Source organism: Rhinatrema bivittatum, chromosome 6, assembly GCF_901001135.1.
Source record: "Rhinatrema bivittatum chromosome 6, aRhiBiv1.1, whole genome shotgun sequence".
Lineage (NCBI taxonomy): Eukaryota > Metazoa > Chordata > Amphibia > Gymnophiona > Rhinatrematidae > Rhinatrema > Rhinatrema bivittatum.
Genome location: NC_042620.1, coordinates 84,731,523 through 84,746,575, shown reverse-complemented (window position 1 = coordinate 84,746,575; position 15,053 = coordinate 84,731,523). Strand labels below are relative to the sequence as shown.

The 15,053-nt window shown below is 41.3% G+C and overlaps 1 protein-coding gene across 1 annotated transcript; it reads left to right on the top strand.

Moving 5' to 3' along the window:
* The first annotated feature begins 230 nt into the window (after positions 1 to 230).
* On the top strand, positions 231 to 13,762 carry ERMN (ermin). The gene is made up of 3 exons (XM_029604895.1): positions 231 to 578; positions 1,448 to 1,540; positions 12,913 to 13,762. Exons 1-3 carry the CDS (start codon positions 320 to 322, stop codon positions 13,347 to 13,349), a joined length of 789 nt encoding a protein of 262 aa, XP_029460755.1. The 5' UTR covers positions 231 to 319; the 3' UTR covers positions 13,350 to 13,762.
* Positions 13,763 to 15,053: the final 1,291 nt, after the last annotated feature.

The window sequence follows — 15,053 nt, the reverse complement described above, 5'->3', positions numbered from 1 at the left end:
TGTTGCATTCTACATTCCAGCACAAAAGCTTCATTGCTTCACATTGTCTATGTAAACTGAAAAAAAAAATAGTGCCTTTAATTATGCGAATGGAAATTGCAAGCAACAAAAATGATTGGCTAGGCTTTTAGAAAGGAAATGCTGGACAATCTTGGCCAAATCTCTCTGGTGGTTTGCTATAAGCTTTCAGATGAAGAAGTTGTTGCTTATATAGAGAAAAATAAAAGCAGGGAAAAGTAATAAAGATAACATTGTTGGTGTGGATCTAGTGGAAGGGTACTATCAAGAAAATAACTGGACAAAGGTCACCATCCTAACCATGTCCGAAGAAGGCAGAACCTCGCCCAGCATGTCTGAGTACAATAAGAGTGTTCCTACTGAAAGCCCTCAGGTGCACATCATTGATATTATTGATGGAATAGGGAACCCTACTGGAATGGTTCTCCATGAAAATGCAAGACTTGGATCTGAAGACACATTTGTACAAGAAAACCATGAAGAAAATAGGAAGACCCCACACGATATTGTAAAATGTGGAAATTTAATCCAGCTGCGGGATGAGGACAGGAAAACAGAAGGTATTATGACTGTGACGTTTAAAAACTTACAGTAATTGAATTTTGTTTCTTATGACAGTATTGATGAAAAGGTGCACTGCAGGTGCTTTTAGATCAAATGTATATTCCCAGGTACAATTAATTAATGATGGCATATTCAGATTCAAAATGGAGAAAATAATGAATAAACTTGGCTTTATCATGCAGAGTTTAAGCAGTACTTGGAAACAAAGAATATGAAGGCAGATCAAGAATATAAAGCTCATCTTTCCTGCTGCAGTAATATAGACCCCACTAGATCTTCAACTTAATTTCACTTCTAGCATCTAAAGATCCTCTGTGCATATTTTATGCTTTTTTGGAATTCTTTTACTGTTTTTGCCTCTGCCCCTTCCAGTGGGAAGCTGTGCCATGCCTTTCTGTGAAGATATATTTCTTATTGTTATTTCTCAGGCAAGCCCCTTTGAACCTAATATCATGATCTCTTGTTTTTGAATTCCTTTTCCATTGCTTTTTGTGTGTTATTTGTACCTCTGAAGTACTTGATTTTCTATTATACTCCCTTCTCTACCTACTGTATGTATGTATGTATGTATATATATATATATATATATAGAGAGAGAGAGAGAGAGAGAGAGAGAGAGAGAGAGAGAGAGGGGGGGGGGTATTAAAATCTCATTTCAACTTATCAGATGTAAATGTGACCTAGGCTGAAATGCTTCTCTAACAGCCAATATCTTTAGTAACTATAAATAAAGGACAAAGGAGTTTATTTATGTAACGTTAAGCTACAAGACCCCTAAAGCATAGAATTTGCTAATAGTGGTAACCTGACATCCTGATCAGTGTATTTATGCACTCAACTGCATTCTGTCTTATATCTTCTAAAGAAAAAGAGGTGGAAAATAGCAATGTGATTGAAGAGGAAAGAAATGACAGGGCATCTCAGGAAGCAAGAGAAAATGAAGTGGCATCTGGGAAAGGTAACAAGAAATACTATGCAGTATGACTTAACAATAATCAAACAAAGGGAACCATTTAACATGATGTGGTGGTATAAAGGTTTTCAATAGAAAACAATAAACAATTTCTAATGTAGCAAACACTAAAAATGCAATGGGCATGATTTAACTTGTACAAGACTAGTGAATCATAGAAAACAAAAGAGGTATTTCAATTTGACTGACTGAAAGGTTGGCCATGTTGAAATTCCCCTCACATTTTGGATGCAATGTTGAGTAGACTCTGGTATTGGTAACATAAATGGGCACTTCTAGCTTGCATATATTTCAGTTAATTATCAAAGAGAAACTACCCAGGTAGCTGCCCTTTTAAAACTGACTACAATGTATGCTCCTGCTACAATGTATGCTCCTGTTGCGCTTGCATTTCCAACTCTCTGTATCTCTGTTCCTTTGTAATCCCTTCCCCGATACCTGTTTATTGTAATTTCCAATCTGCAGTTCTGCTGTAAACCGATATGATGTCGCTACTAATAGCGGTATAAAAAAGACTTAAATAAATAAATATTAGGGCGAGTGGCTATTCTGGGGAAGGGGGGGGGGGGGGGGGGGGGAGAAAGAGCACTCGTACATTTGAAGATCAAATGAATATGGGCTGTTTTAGTCCCCTGAACTAAACAAACCCCCAGAAATGCCTACTTTCAGTCATGGGGGTGGGGGCAATTGTAAAAAAGGGCAGTTTTACAGATGTAATCAGGGTGTATGCACATAAATATAATTTTGCAAACGCCTGAGATATGAACATGTGAGGTGGCATAGGAAAATATTAAAGGGGAGGTTTAGGGTAGGGTTTAGAAGTTCTTGCACAAGTTTGTATTTTGTAAGCAGTATATGAGAATTTTGTAAGCAGTTTATGCGCATACATTACCGAATTTGTACATCTGCTAATTGGAATCATAGAATCTCTTTTGCCTTCAGATTCTGGGTGGGAAGTATAGGTTAAGTATTGAAGGTCATTGTAAAATACACTCTCTAACAGATCCCACTAAGAGAAATCAAAGTAAAAATCTAAATAACTACACAGATCTCTCACACACACTTATTACTTACTCTTAAAAAAAAAAAAAGACTAAGGGACAGTCCATGAAGTTACTAAGTAGCACAGAGAAAATATTTTTTTACTAAATGCACAGTTAAGCTCTGGACTTCATTGCCAGAGGATGTGGTAAAAGCATTTGACATAACTGGGTTTAAAAAGATTTGGACAAGTTTCTGGAAGAAAAATTCATAAGCCATTATTAATCAGGTAGACTTTAGGAAAGCCATTGTTTATCCTTGGGATCCTGCAGGTTCTTGTGACCTGGATTGGCTATGGTGGAAATAGGATACTGGGCCAGCATGGCGGTACTTAGGTTCTTAAGTTCTACAATGAACCAAAATGAAAATGGGCCATTTCAATTTTTATTACCACTTCATTTCAAATGAAGGCATGTCCTTAAAACCTGAAGCTCCCCCACCTCTTAATTCAATTATCTGAATAAACCTACAGGGTGCTTGTGTTCAGGCTCAGCTCTTTCTTTGCTTCCTGCTCCCTCACAAGCAGTCTGCAGGAGAGGAGGATGTGAGGTTGAGGCTAGAGCAAACAGAACAGAGGCACAGCCCCTGCCCTCCTGTTGCTCCCCCCTCATCTATACTGAAGGGAACATGAGGAGAGGAATGAAGATAAAAACAGTTCAAATCTTTGATCCCTCAGAGATTTCTTAAACCAAAGATGATTTTAATATAATTTCTGGGTGGATTGATGTCCCTTTAGAAGTATTTAATCTTTATGCAAAGTTTCATGCACCTGTATATGTAGTCAACTATATACCAGCTACTAGATATATTTTGGATCTGCAACTGCTGATGTCCCACAGCTGCCAGAAAGGGCCTTAATTTCAATTTATAAAAGCCTTGATAACTAGCACTATGGTTGACAAATGTCAAACTTGTGCTATCATGTGTCTAATATGTGCAATATGTGTAATTAACAGCAAGACAAACTGCTGATGCTGGGAGCATTTTGAGCATGCATAAGTTCATATACTCAAAAAGATGTAAAGAGCTGTCTTGAGAAAAATATAAAAAGGATGGTTCAAAACAAAATTGACATTTCAGAGTTAAAAGTTTGTAACATGTTTGATAAATAGATTTTTGTACTTTGTAAATGTATTTATATATAGTTTAAGTATTACCTAAAATCAATGTAAAATGCTTCCAATAAAAAGTTGACTTTTTTTGCATAGAGATGTGTCATTATGCAAAACTATGCAAATTTGCAACTTGATTTCTTCAGGGTTTAAAGACATCTGCCACAGAATTTGCTACCTCTTGCTGCAGAAAATTGAAAAATCTGCCACAGGAAATCAGGGGCTCTGGCTGATGCTATGCTTTTTATTTAAAATCATTTTTTAAGAGAGCCTACAAGAGACTGGATAAGATAAGTGCATGTGTATAACTATGGGGGGGCTTGAGGGTTACTAGAAGTTATATTTAGTTATAAGTCACAGACATTTAGAGTAATATTCATTTTATATTGTTGATTGTTGAAACCAAATTATAGGAATGGAGCACTGGAAGGCTCCTTGCTATCATAAACAGATGAAATCTAGAGCAATTGTAACAATAAGAACTGTAAAGTGTGAGGCTTTCTGAAAAGAAAATCATACATTATCTGGAAAAAAAGGGACAATACTAAATAGTCTCATCTATCACATGGAACACCTAATTGTATCAAAATTCATACTTTTCCTCTTAGCTTGCTAATATATTGATCATCACAATTCAGTTCAGAATAATTTCTGTGCCTGTGTTGTAACTCCTTTTTAATGGAAAAATCTCACTTACCAAAAATCATATCTATTCTCTCAGACATCTTGAAACATTTAGTTGCCCTCATTTGACAATATATTAGCACAAACTCAATAAATTGGGGAACGCTCACAATAATTTCTTCAGATAGTTTGTAATAAGCTATTTTGGACTGAGGGTGATACATAAATCTGTGAAAATAAAATAATTGAATAAGAGCAATATCTGGGAAACTCTTTTTTTTATTTTTTTCTGTGATTCCTAGCTCATATTAGAACTGTTTATTGATTAAAATCACATTTTTTATGTATTTTGAGGGTACAGTAGGGGGCAAAAATTAAGAGATAGTTGGCTTTCAAAAGTATTTTCTCCTGATAAAACATGCATATTCTCTTTGATTTTTGTAATATCTGGTAGCCACTGTGCAATATTAGATGGGCAGTCTATTGGTAGAAGTGAACTCTATACATACCCACAATTCTGTTCCCTGACCAGAAATGTGGTGTTCATCTGCCAAATTCCCAGGAGCCTCTTGTACATTAAACTTGTGCTTGCTGACTAAATATACTGTATCTACTCCTGGCTGAAGAATGATGCAAGCTTATCTCTGCTCCCTTTCTGACAGGCTTCTTCCAAACATAGCCTCTCTATCTTATTGTGGCATTTATGTCTGCCCTGACATGCCTCATCTCTTGTTCCACTTGATTCTATCCCCTTTATTTATCACCCTTTCCCATTCACTTTTCCTGTTTGCCTCACCAAATTTTTATATTTAAAAATATTTATTAAAATAAATATATAAAAAAACACTAGATATATAGGGGTAGATTTTAAAAAAATACGCGAGCGCGTACTTTTGTTCGCGCACCAGGCGCGAACAAAAGTATGCTGGATTTTATAAGATACGCGCGTATCTTATAAAATCTGGGGTCAGCGCGCGCAAGGGGGTGCACAGTTGTGCAACCTGCACGCGCCGAGCCCAGCGCAAGCTGCATGTTCCCTCCGAGGCCGCTCCGATTTCGGAGCGGCCTCGGAGGGAACTTTTCTTTGCCCTCCCCCCACCTTCCCCTCCCTCCCCCTACCTAACCCACCCCCCCAGCCCTATCTAACCCCCCCCCTTAACTTTGTCGGCAAAGTTACGCCAGCAGGCGTAACATTGTGCGCGTCGCCGGCAGCCCCGCTCCGTCCTCTGGTCCCAGGGGCTGGTCCGGAGGCCTCGACCACGCCCCCGGCCGGCGCCACGCCCCGGGGCCCGCTCCCGAAACGCCGGGGCACGCCCCCGAAACGCCGCATCGTTTCGGGAACACCCCGGACACGCCCCCTCCCTCCCCTTTTTGAAAGCCCCAGGACTTACGTGCGTCCCGGGGCTTTACGCACCGGCGGCCTATGCAAAATAGGCGCGCCGGCGCGTGTAAATCCGGAAGGATTTAGGCGCGCGAGCCTTTTAAAATCCGCCCCATATTGTACTCTGATGCACATCCTGCTACTTGCAAAAATAATCATGTAAAATAATACTTTTCATATAGTTTAATCGAAAGGTCCATATTCAGTGCTTTTTGACAAGCTCAGGCCTAGATTCATAATTTTGCTATAAAATTTCAAAAAATAGTACCTGCAATAAAAAAGGGGCATGGTTAGGGTAATTTTTCTGATACTGCATAGCTATTTTACTCCAATGTGCATTAAATGTATCACACTTCATATATATATATATAGAGAGAGAGAGAGTGAGAGAGAGAGATATTCTTTATAAGGCTCTCATATAAGTAAACTATTTCCTACAGGCACTGTGTAGGCATCCTCTCGCTGACATCACTGACCCAAGTCTGTGAGGACCCCTTGGCCTGCACTATAAGAAGGGCAACTAGTAACTTGGGGTGAAGTTTTGGTGACGTGCTAGGTTTTGGGAGGCAGTTTTACATGAACAGTCAGAAGGACGAACAGCACAGTAAACATCAGTGAAGATTATAAGTGATTTGGAATGATGAAAGGTACAGAAAGATGAGATCTGTACATTGTACTCTTGACCTAGCTTGATAGCGACTAGATAGAGAGTGCATCAAGCTAGGTCAAGTGTACATTGTACAGATCTCATCTTTTTATACCTTTCATCACTCCAAATCACATGAAATCTTTATTGATAGTTACTGTGCTGTTCATACCTCTGACTCTGCATGTAAAACCGCCCCCCAAATCCTAGCACACCACCAAAACCTCACTCCGAGTTCATAATGCCCCCCTCTTAAAGTGGTATAAAAAGTTGACTAATATGTGTGCATCCCCGGAGTGTCTCTCTCTCTCTCTCTCTCTCTCTCTCTCACTCTCCCTGAAACAGGATTTGCAATATTTATCGCAAATCCCATTTTGACAGTAACACACAACACAGCTGTTGCAGGTATAATTCCAGGAAAAAAGGTATAGTTAAATCCCACGATAGCATGTGTTATGCTATCACACAAAACTACTGTGTAGTAGAATAATCAAAGCAAGAATGTACTACACAATCAAACTATGAGGTCTGTAAATTCATTTAAAAAAATTATATTAGTTGAGTTAATACCCATCCAGATTAACAGATTCCAAACTCTTATAAACAGCAAAATTGTAAATGGGGTAAATAAAATTTAAATAAGTACTGTACCTTCCCAATTGTTGCTGAGGCCACGGGAGCCTGGGAAGTTCCTGGCAGCCAGTAAGAACCCAGAAATGATGCAATGAGCTTTCAAAAAATAGATAAATAACACTCAGTGCGGTTGGTGTCACGCAGCAGCAGCTCTGGGAATGTTGCTGCTGCCAGCTTAAGCCAGCAGACAGGCATGATTACAGTGCAGGCCAAGGGGTCCTCACAGACTTGGGACAGTGATGTCAGCAAGAGGCTGCCTACACAGTGCCTGTAGGAAAATTAAAGGTTAAAGGGTTATTAAAACCTGTCAGAAACTGGGGTTTGGTGGTGGTGGTCACCAGGTGAGATCATATAAATATGGATTTAAACCTTGGTTTGGGGAAAAACTTTATTATATAAGTTAAAAATATAATTATCCATAACAATGTTAAAAATAGCTAATATGGTCATGAAAAGACATAGGACTAAAAGCACTGTGTAGGCATCGACATAGGACTGTGTAGGCATCGACATAGGACTAAAAGCTAACCTGAAAGTTTGGTGTGATTTTGAACTGTGCAAGTGGAGTTTTTTATTGGTTTCATTTTCCCATTCATTTTAATGGGCAATCTAAAAAGTAGTAACAAGTTCCGTGCAACTTTCAGAGAGAAAAAAAAGAAAACTCTTTGCCATCCCATAGACAATGCCATGGTAATGCCAGGGTAACACTAGCCCACCCCAGGGTCTACGCAAGGTAGCTAGGTGATCAGTCTGTGTAATAACACCAAGTTGAGGCAAAGCACAGAAAGATTTGAGAAGTACCATACTTGCTGGCGTATAACACATGGCAGCGTATAAGATGCACCCCCTTTTGTCTACACATTTTTAAGGACAAAATAATTTTCTAACTTGGCAAGCCCCTTTTGCCCAGCATGGCCAAGTTAGAAAATTATTTTTTCCTTAAAAATGCGTAGACAATCAAAATTCCCTGTCTTGTGCATCATTCTCCGGTGCTGGGCAAAACGGGCTTGCCCAGCACTGGCGCACGGCAAGCCCCTTTCGCCCAGCACCGGAGAATGATGCACAAGGCAGGGAATCGAGGCCGGTCACTTCCCCGCCCCCCTGGACGCTGTTAGTAATTTTGTCAGCAGCTGCCTACCCGATCTGGCTCTGGATCTCCCACAGCTCTTCCTGCAGCATGCTATTAGTAATTTTGATTATACTAACAGCGTCCGGTGGGGAGGGGGGGGCGGGGGGGGGAGTGACGTGGTGGGGTTGGGGAGCGAGGGCGCGCCGCCCCCGATTGGCCGATGCAAAGAGGGCTTGCCCAGCAATGGTCAATCAGGAGGTGCGCCCTCGCTCTCCAACGCCACCGCGTCACTTCCCCCACCGGACGGTGTTAGTGTTGAAAACTGGCACATAGGACGCACTCCGTATTTTTCCCCTATTTTGAGGGGAAAAAAGTGCATCCTATATGCTGGCAAATATGGTAATTTGCCTTACAAGAATGTTTTGAACATACTAGAAATTATTTTGAAAGCTGTGTTCCTTAGTCAAGGTGTTTTAAAATGTTTTTTCGGTGGATAAGAAGGTTTGTTAAAGTACAGTACATGAGAACTATTTCTTGAAGAGGCTTCAGAGGAGTAAAGATCTCTTCTGAGGATTTTTTCAGAATCCAAGTGGAGACTGCAGAGAGAGGTTGTGTTAGAAGCTGCAAAGAGAGTCATGCAGATTGAGGCAGATCTGGGCCAGAGACTGAGAGAGAGCTGTGTGCCTAAAGGCTGCAGGAAGAGCTGCTGTGCTGAAAATCTGAAGCAGGGTTGTGTTAGAAATTGCAGAGAATGCACATGGAGAATGAGGCAGAGGAAACTGTATGTTAGAAGCTGCAGGCATGTAGAGCCGTTTGTGACAGTGCGTGAAAGTGTGCACATTGTAATTCTAAACCTTTTCTGAAGTAAGAAATTAGTTAAAATTGAGGATAATTTTCTATAGCTGGTCCGAAGTATTTTTGTCAGCTTTGATAGGTAAGTGGATATGTTGCACTGGAGGTGGACCTTTGGCCTGGTGCAGGATTGGTAAGGCCCTCTGGTTGGACCCAGAGAGTGCCTGCCAACAGGAGGTGGAGCACACAAGGAGACAGAGGCTAGCTGGAGCTTTGCCAGTAGCAATTCGGGGTTTCCGCAGGTTGAGCCCTTGGCTACCCGAACAGCCTGGACTTAGGTGGGCCTCGCAGGGTCTCCCAGAGAGGTAGCAGAGAGGTGTGCCCACCACGAGCAAAGGTGCATGGCTGGTGAAGTATGGAGGAGCAAGACCAGAACCAGGATCACCGACAGCAGGAGATGAAGGTCCTCCAGGCAAAGTAGGCGGTGCCTATAGGTTCAGCCAGATCTGAACCTATAGGTTCAGATCTGGCCATGGGTAGTGTCCGAGCAGGCTGGTCTGGTGGTCACAGGAGCAAATAGAGTATCTGAGTATAGCGGAAGGGTCAATGCCAGTGTATCAGTCCGAGAGTGGTCAGCCAAAGCAAGGGTCAGTTCCAAGATCAGTCCATACATGGTCAAGAGAAGTGAAGGTCAGTTCCAGGCAGCGGTCAAACATGGTCAGGAGGCAAGCAGTGGTCGGTTCCAGGCAGCGGTCAAATGTGGTCAGAAGGCAAGCAAAGGTCAGTTCCAGGCAGTGGTCAATGTAGTCAGGCAAGCAGGGGTCAGTACTGTGAATCAGTCCGAGGAGGTACGACAAAGGAGAATGGGGAACACAGGAACTCAGAAGTACTAGAACAGACAGGAACACAGGAATGCTGGAACACGACAGGAACAGGAACACGAGCACTGGAACAAGACAGGAACACAGGAATGCAGGAAAACTGGAACAAGACTGGAAGCAGGTAATGCAGGAACAAGGAACAGCAAACTTGTAACACCAAGGTGTTGATCCGATTGCCAAGGCAAGGCTCTGGGGACTGGGCCTCACCTTATATACTAGAATCATGTGAGGTCATCAGTGGGAGCCGCGGACTGGCTTCCCGTGCTGGGCCCTTTAAAAGACCGCGCGGTCCGTGAGTGTGTGCCTATGAGTGAGGCCGATGCCGTGGAGGACGCCGAGCCCCGGCGTGAGGAGCACTGCGAGACTGAGGGCCTCGATGAGCCTGGAGACGCCCGGGGGTGCCGTGGGCGAGAGGCAAGGTAGTGGCTACGAGTGGGGAGGAACCGGAACTGGTAGATGGAAGCGCTAGTTGAGCAGGCCCGGTCTCGGCACCAACGCGGCCAGAACGCACAACAGGATATGAGAAAAGTGGATGATTGATGGTCTGATTCTGAACTGATTTAATTGATGTGCATACTACCTCAGAAAGAAAACATTTTATTTAGTCCTACAGACTTCAGATTGTGTACACTCTACTCTCTACCTGTAGATAAAGGTGCTAAAGTGTTTAATCACAGGACCTGTACATAAAGGTACCTCTGTGTTGTTTCCTTAGAGGGAAAAAGACTTTGAAATAACTTGTAATATAGAAGTCCTACAACTTGTTCCTGTCTTTATTGGAAAATGTGTGGAATGTGAGTGAGAGAGTGTGAATGAATATTTTCTTTACTTTGTGAGTTCTCTCAAGGCAAGTATCCTTAGACAGAGTTGAAATAATTATTTTTTGATTTCTATTAGTAAGAACTCCAGTGTCATTTATACACACAACCTAGCAACCTAGCAACATTATAGACTGTGGAAGATTGGCGGTGTGAGGCAGTCAGTCTTTATTATTGATTTGGTTTGAGATAACATGAACCACTGTCTTATAAAAGATGCATAAAGAGAAGCAAATTTGAAAAGCTGCTTTCACCTTTGTTCTCTTTGAAATTATTTATCATAAATTTGCTTCTCTTTTGCCCTCACTATGTCAGACAGGTCGTATGACATAGTGAGGGCATAGTGTCGTATGACATAGTGAGGGCAAAGGTAGTGCCGGCGCCATGTTGAATATTGGCAGTACGGCCTGAGTGCAGGAGGTCGCTCCCGGACCCCCGCTGGACTTTTGGCAAGTCTTGTGGGGGTCAGGAGGTCCCCCCAAGCTGGCCAAAAGTCCCTGGGGGTCCAGCGGAGGTCCGGGAGCGATCTCCTGCACTCGTGACGTCGGGTGACAGGAACCAAAATGGCGCCGGCGCTACCTTTGCCCTGTCATATGGTAAGGGTAAGGGCAAAGGGCCACTGGTGCTATTTCTATTAACGCAGCCGTGGCCCGAGAACGGGAGATCGCGCCGGGACCCCCTCACTGGACCCCAGGTAATTTAAAACATTTTTGGGGGGGGGGGTTCGGGAGGGTGGGGGATTTGTTTTAAAGGGTCGGGGTGGGTTTTAGGGTTGTTTTGGTGTGCCGGCGCCATGTTGAATATTGGCAATATGGCCCGAGTGCAGGAGGTCGCTCCCGGACCCCCGCTGGACTTTTGGCAAGTCTTGTGGGGGTCAGGAGGCCCCCCCAAGCTGGCCAAAAGTCCCAGCTTGGGGGGGCCCTCCCCCGCCCTCCCCCGATTTATGATTTTTTAACAAAAAAAAACATGATGATCAGATTTCCCTCTCCCCCCAGCCAAAATCGATCGTTAAGACGATCGATCACACGATTCACATCCCTACCACCTAGTAACTTGAGGTGAGGTTTAGGTATTAGTGTAGGGGTTAGGGGCCACTTTGACGTGGCCCCTAACCCCTACACTATGAACAGAACAGTGCTCTCTTGTGAAGATTTGATGACCTTCGGAGTGAGGAAACTCACCCAAAGATGAGATTTTGCAATGTTCTCTCATCCTAGCTTGATATGAGTCCATCAAGCTAAGTTGAGAGAACATTGCACAAATCTCATCTTTGGGAGAGTTTCCTCACTCCGAAGGTCATCATATCAAGCTAGGATGAGAGAACATTGCAAAATCTCATCTTTGGGTGAGTTTCCTCACTCCGAAGGTCATCAAATCTTCACAAGAGAGCACTGTTCTGTTCGTACGTCTCACTTTCAATGTCAAAGTGGCCCCTAACCCCTACACTAATACCTAAACCTCACCTCAAGTTACTAAGTGGGCCTCCCATAGCGATATAAATACCTATCTAGCGTGAGGACATTATGGCTAGTCAGTTTCTGTCTTTCTCTTTCTCTCTCTTTCTCTCTCTCTCTCTCTCCCTCCCTCCCCTCCCCCCCCCCCCCAGCTAGGCTAGTTCTCCAGGAACTTAAAATGGCCCCCCAGTGGTTGTATGTAGGAAATATCACAATTTTCACTAAGATAACACTTCACATAGGTATTAGCACAAATTGCAATAAAGTGCCTATTACCATAAAACACACCCCTTTTCCTATCGCATGCGATATTTAGTGCATTTTGATAAATCCAGGCCTTATTTTCTAATTAGTTGACTAGTACAGAAAAGTCTTGTTTCTTAAATTAAGTTTTGAAACTATCTGACAGAGAAGCAAAATATTGCATAGAGGTTTAAATTCAATCTTAAGCACTTAATTTTGATGATGAATGGCTGTTGTTCTAAGAAAGCTGATCATTTTACTGTGCACTGTGTATTCTATGCATTCAAAAGTTTGCTAGCAATGAAATGCAAATTAAATACTGAACCCTAGTGCATTTTATGCTAAACAAGGTTGTGATGTATCTTATATAATTGCTGTAAATAAGTTCCCTTTTTTGCTCTTTGGTTAACCCTTTATTCGCTCTCAGCTGCCATTTTCTTCCTTCTTGCTCTTTTTATCCCACCCCCTCTATTCCCTTTCTCACCTGCTCCCTCCCCCACTCCCCTGTTTTTTGTAATTTCCTCCTTTCTTGAGTTTTACTGTGAACCGACGTGATGTGCTTCACGAACGCCGGTATATTAAAAGCCCTTAAATAAATAAATAAATAAATAAATAAATAAAATTAAAATGAATCATTAAAATACTGATTTCTTCTTGCCACAGGGACACTGAACAGGAAAACACCAGTCAACAACAGTGAAAATGAAATAGCTTGCGAGGACCAGTTGACAAGTGAAAAGCCTGAGGAAGAAACTGACAATTCATTTAAAAAAATTGAAGAAGTGGAATTATTTGAGTCCAGAAAGAAAACTAGAAGTGAAGCACAATCTGGGGAAATACTGGAGGAGCTAGAAATGGAGACAGTTGACCAGAATATCCAGTTAATAAAAAAAATGGAAAACAATGGAGAAGAGTTATGCTTAAGCACGCAAGAAAATAGCTCCTCTCCTTGTAGTCCTAGCATGAAGATGGTGCCAGGCTCAGGGAGCAAACCTGATATCTCCAGTTATTCTAAATATAACACAGTATCATATCGAAAAATCAGAAAAGGAAACACTAAGCAACGAGTCGATGAATTTGAGTCCATGATGAATTTATAAACGGATCTTGCTTGGATGTGTTCACTGTGTTTAGGCATTTCTTTTCATACAGTACTAACTCACAACCATTTTTGAATGATGGCACAATCTTCACTTTCATGTAACTGTGATGATTGTTATTCAGGAAACATCATGGTGAATTTTTTGATCACATTCATTCACTTTAATGCTTTCTGATGATGCTGCAGCAGTTGTTGATTATCTGAAAAATGATAATGGATGCCACTGTACTGTATGCATCATTTCATAAGGCAAGATTAAATTTTAATCTCTATATTCCATCTAGAAATTAGGAGGAAACATCTCTTGCTATGAAGAATATCAGAGTTTATTAACATATAACTTGATTTAAAGTAATCCAATTCTCCCAAAGTTTGTAATAGGATGAAGAAATTATAAAAGATGAATATCAATGATAGTGCAGTAAATAAATTTATGGTTACTTGGTAGATACAATAAATCATTATTATTGTTTGGATTAACAATTCAATAAAATTGGAAATGAGAGATATAAAATTTAAAAGAATCATAATAATCCATGTTTTAGATTCTTTAATGATCACTTCTCAATTAAAGATGTATAGCCATAATATTTTTGCTTTGTGGATAATATTGCGAAATTTGAGTTTGGGGTTTTTTTTTTGTCTTTTTGTAAAACCTTTCTCTTTTTAATTCAAAATATTTTGCATAATCAAAATCTGGCACAGTTTTTAAAAAAAATGACAAAAAGGCAAAAATATATTAATCTGGCCCTCAATTTTTTGAATTATTCTTATGTTGTTTCAGTAACAGCTATCATAATCATGCGTGCTTCTAGTCATATAATCAAAATGCTGTGTAGACAGCATGGGCTTGAATCCTAAAGAATTCTGTTGAAGATTAGGGATGTGTACAAAAAAACTTTCAGTTTGGTTTGTTATTTCGGTTTGTTTTCCTCTGTGATTTGTTCATTTTACCAACATTTTTTTTTCCATTTATTTGTGTCATTTGCTTCCTATTATAGTCAATAGGGAAAAGCAATGCATACGATTACGGCTCTAAAATTGGGGTTTTCTATTCAAATTTAGTGAAACCTCTAGGTAGACAAAGTCAGCAGCAGAGAGAGCACTCCAAGCCACCAAGAATAGGCCAATTTGGTACAAAGAGTGGCATCAGTATCCCAGGGCAAAGTGGCCCAAACAGAGGCACTGAGAGAGAAGCAAAGCATCACCAAATGTAATAAGAACACCCCCAAAGCTCCATAAAAGGAGTGTAGAGCACCAGCAATAGTGGCATGAAGACCCCAAGAGACCATGAGAGGTTAGCAACTGTGTAAAGCATTGGATTGGCATGGCAAGATCAATTATTAGTAAGTACCAAAAGGGAATTTGAAAAGAACTATGAAGAAAGCAGGAGCAGATGCAAAAACAACTATCTCCCAAAGGCACCAAGAGGCTCAGAGCAGCAGGAACACTGGTGTTTAAAGCCATAAACCTTAGGTGCAGAGCAACAAACAAATGGTATGAGCATCCCAAGGCTTACAGCAAGGTGTATGGTAGCAAGCTAGGGATTTTTAGTGTTATAGTAATACACTGACAACCAGTTGTATGGACACACACTCACACAATTAAAGCAAACCTGCAACTTTTATAAAAAATTAAAAAAAGCACATAGTGGTATCAACACTCCCAAACATGGTGAGAGGGCTACAGCAAGAAGAAGAGG